The sequence below is a fragment of the Limulus polyphemus genome, unplaced genomic scaffold, assembly GCF_000517525.1.
Source record: "Limulus polyphemus unplaced genomic scaffold, Limulus_polyphemus-2.1.2 Scaffold355, whole genome shotgun sequence".
NCBI lineage: Eukaryota > Metazoa > Arthropoda > Merostomata > Xiphosura > Limulidae > Limulus > Limulus polyphemus.
In genome coordinates this window covers 284827-289416 of record NW_013665965.1, presented here as the reverse complement: position 1 = coordinate 289416, position 4590 = coordinate 284827, and the positions used below count along the sequence as shown (strand labels likewise).

General features: G+C 33.1%; 1 protein-coding gene across 1 annotated transcript in view; it reads left to right on the top strand.

Annotated features, from left to right (window-relative positions):
- Nucleotides 1-4590, top strand: part of LOC106457642 (coiled-coil domain-containing protein CG32809-like) — a 395034-nt gene that overhangs the window by 358111 nt on the left and 32333 nt on the right. Inside the window, exon 16 of the mRNA XM_022383642.1 lies at nucleotides 389-519. Within this exon, the coding sequence (XP_022239350.1) occupies nucleotides 389-519 (131 nt within the window). The remainder of the gene's footprint in view (nucleotides 1-388; nucleotides 520-4590) is intronic.

The following is a 4590-nucleotide window of genomic DNA, read 5'->3' as shown; positions in this document are numbered from 1 at the left end:
GGTGGGTGGTGATGACTAGCTACCTTCCCTCTAGTCTTACACTGCTAAATTAGGGACGGCTAGCGCAGATAGCCCTCGTATAGCTTTGCGCGAAATTCATAACAAACAATTCAATAGAAAATACCGCAAGCGTGTTATAAACCTAAAATGAAGGGCTTTATGAATCCAACACACTTAAAATCCTTTTTATAATGAAGAAAACTTCCAACTGTTTCAGACGATTACAGTAGATAAGTTTTGATCACGTCATCTGTTAGTTTTAAATACATTTACGTCATTGTAATTAAATAAGTAGATTGATAGATAAGTTAATGATTAATAATTAAAATTGAAAATTAAAGACTGGCGATTAAGCTTAAACAATTTTTTTTGTTGTGGTTGTATGTAGAGACTTGGAAAGCCAGGTGGAAGAACTTCGTGGAAATGTCATTAACAAAAGATGCCGAGTAAACATGAGCTCAGTCGAAAACATGGCAATTCTTTTGAGTAGAACTAGTAAAACAGTTGCTGATCTGAAAGGTAGGGTGGTCATTTTAAACCTTCTAACATAATAACCTAAAACATACATAAACTTACAGTTTGTATTCTGCACTCCGTAATGGGACTTACCTTTGTAGACAGTAAATCGAAGATATTGAGGTCGAAAAGTACTCCTATTACAAAAATTAATATTGGAATTTCCCCTTTAAATTCCCAAAAATAACGATAAATAACACACCCGATTCTCACAGCTGCCTGAAGATGGTGCATTATGTTTTACATGTGAGGTGTGAATCAGGGTTAAGTCTATCAGATGGCTTATCCCTACTGTCGTCGGAGTCCTATTCGACATATACCTCTCTTTTTAAGGTACGCTTTTCTATCCTCACATTAATGATTTGTTTTAGTTATATTTTCATTCGACCCTTTATTTTCTTGTTTGCTTTTGGCCTTGTTGTCTAACAAGTTGCTTTTAAATATGACTCAACGTTAAGATACCGTTGTTTCGATCTCTTTCCTTCAGATGCTAAAACTAGTATAATTTCACATTAAAGTAGTTGAAACGTTGAAAATTATAATAAGTTGCTGCTATGATATTTTTTTGTTAGTAGCAATAGTAGTAGAAGTTTTCAAAATTGATAGTTTTTCTATTCACCTCTAAAGTTAGTTTTAATACATGACAAAATCTTATGGGAAATCCATCATAGCCCAAGGATTACAACATTACTCCCGCCAAGAGCAGTTATAAAGCTTCAGAGTTTGCCCTATCCATAATTTCTGAATATTAACTTATTTATATGTGTGTGTCTGGTATTAGTTTAACTTCATGTCGATTCTATTTGAAACGGGAACTCGAATATTTCTTAAAACTTCTGAAAATTTTTTAAGATTCTCTCGGGCACCTGAAAATAAATCATATGCCAAGACGTTTCACTCCTTCAGAATATCTTTTCAGCTGCCTAAAAGAAGAAGCTGAAGTTTTACCACAACCTACTGACTCAAATTTAACAGTGTAATTTGGGCGGAATATATTTTAGAAAATAGTAAGCGTATACTTAATTACGTTTTTAACAGATATAAAGACATTAAAAAAAAGAAACGAAAACTAACTGTAGTGATCTAAAAATCAAAATTAACTGGATACATGCAGACACTAGGACGCGCTGTAGTAGAAACGTGTGTGTTGATATGATATGAAATACTATTTGTACGTATAGCAAACATGTTTGGTCAAAGTACTGAAAACCTTGACATCAATAGTATCGGTAATTAATCTAACAGCTTGCTACTCTTGATGTTTTAGGGATCAATTATTAATATAAGGTAACACCAAAACTTTTTATGTCTGTTAGGTCTGTTATTGGTTATTTAAATACTGTTTACTATGAAAGAATCGATTCTTAGATCAAATATCGTTGGTTCTGCTGATCACATAAGACTGAAAAACCGAATTAGGTAAACAGCTTTTTTAAAAGAAAAATATATATGCTGCTATCTTTAGTCGAACACGGCCCAGCGGTTAGCATGCCGGACTGTGGATCTGAGGTTCCTGTTATTCGCGATCTGTTATTGCCAAAACAAAACCGGCATTCAAAACTTTATAAGAGTGACGGTCAAATCCCACTATTTGGTATTTGTAGAGTAGCCTGAGATTTTGTGGTGGGTGTTGTTGTTATGAATTTAGGCGTAAGGAACACCAATTGGAGTTGAGAGAGTTGAGAATACAGCCGGGGATTAATCATTCTCTAAGGAATTAAAGGATTGCAGTACACTAAGTCATTAGAAAATAATTGGAGTGAGCGGATATAGCGGCCGCCTTTCTATGTTACCAATATGGAGACTGCAAGTCCATATATGATTATGAACTGTTATAATCCGATATACTGGAAACAGGTGCAAGGTCAGAAAGAAAGGGTCCAGATCGGCGTGGTTTTAAGAAAGGAATACAAAATACAGGAGTTCAACGGGAAAGAAACGACTGGGAGATGTGAGAGAGAACGAATAAACCGAGAGAGGCGAAGGAAGAAAGTAATATGCTACCAGTAAGAAACAAAAGCTATTTTTAAGTCTCTGTGTTATTGATTACAAATAATAAACAGCAGTTTGTGATGTTTACATTGGTATGCTTGTTTTCTAACAAACAATCAAGATATCTCCCTCTTTCATATATTGTTACTGAAATAGTTTATTTCACATTTCTAAGAACTTGTGTTAAAGCTTTGTTTGGCCTTGGGCCTACATACGATATTTGTTAGTAGTTCCCCAATGTATGTTTCAGAAATTTAATGAAAGTGTTTTCTCTTGTTCTTCTTGTATATGTTATTTTAAGTTATTGCAGTTAGGGGATCTAAAGATGCCAGATTAAAGACCACATCTGAATGTATTCCAAGTTTTAGTACCTATTGTAAAGATAATCCATCCTTATAATGTAATCTTATTTACATCTTGTATAATTTATATTGGCATAGATCTTCAATATTAAAAGTGACTTGCGCTTTCTGTATCACTACGCATCACACTACGTTTCATCTTATAGTGTATATGTGGTAGAGAATGTATAGTTCACTAACTCTTCCTAAGTTCATGTCCGTCTTTTCATGTTTCTCATGGCGTTGGATAGATGAACTTCAAACAAGGCATAACCAATATAATGTGTATTATAGAGACAACTCAATGCATCTTAGCTAAAAGAACAAGGAATTGTCTATGTTAGTGTGTAACCATAGAAAAACCTGAAGTAAGGCCTTATTCAACAGAATTCAATGGATGTTTATTAAACGCGTTCAATAGGAAGATCATCTGAATCAACAACTTGCACTGGACAGCATTGTCAGAGACTTGTTTGTAACATATTGAATTTCAGGATATGCTTATTATATCCTTTCTCTTGATACGCTCAATTACTCCCTTTTCTCTAAATATACTCGTTTCCATTTCCTCTGGAATCAAAAGCCTGTCAACTTTTGTTCCTAGGTTGGTATTGTCAAAGCGTAACCAGGGTGAAATAAGTAGGAGAACGAAGCAAGTAACTTTATATGTAGGCGATTAGATAAGGCAAAAAACAACTACTTCTGTTTACAAATGCATGCAACAAATAATCACGGTACTGTGTGCAAAATTTTAAATTAGATTACCTACATTGGCGAGTATCCTACATAAACTTATACATTAGAGATAAACCACGAATTTATACTAACTTGTACAAGTATCTTTACCACCCCTTGAAATAAGTTTAACGTCACTTCAGGTGGGAGGCACAAAAACAGAGCCAAGCAGGTATAACTTTATAATAGCCGATTGTAGTGTGCAACCTTTACCTAGGGTGGATAATTAGTGTATATTTACGACCTTCATACTAACTATATGCAGAAAACCTGAACGAAATTCAAAAAAATTACCTAAATATATATATATATATATATATAAATAAAGATATATTATACACTAGTTTTTTGAAGAGTGAAATTAGCAGATCTTTCAACTGCAATATGACTATGTTTCAAGCAAGTTTAATGGAAGTTGTATAAATTATTTCTTCAGGGATATGACAATTGCAAGTCAAATTGTATTTCCTTAAATCAATAAAATGAAAATACAAACTTAACTCTACTAAAGTCATATAACGTTTGAAGTATATTACAATACTAGCTATCGCACATTTAGAATTTTTTAGTGTTTCTTTAACATTTGTTTTTCAACAAGAAAGTCTTAACATTGTTTTACTTGACATAACTCCAAATTATGCAAGATGAAATAGATAAAGGTCGGAAATGTATATATCACAAGCTTCTACGACAAAGGATAAATCCTTCACCTTCAAATAAACAATATAGTTTTATATTTTTCACTAGTGGTGGAATCCACATCTTATTACATAATATTGAACAGTTTTATGTTTTATCTGTGACAACATTCAGTGTAGAGAAGTGACAAACAAATTGAGTGAAATCACAAATTTTCTATGTAAAATATATAGGGGACCCCAGCAGTAATTAGTGGGATTAGTTTTGAAGGAAACTTGTTTAAAGTTTTTGTGTAACTCGTATGTTATTAGAGACCATATAAAAACAAAGTCATGGAACTACAAGCAATTTGATGTATAAAGAGTTT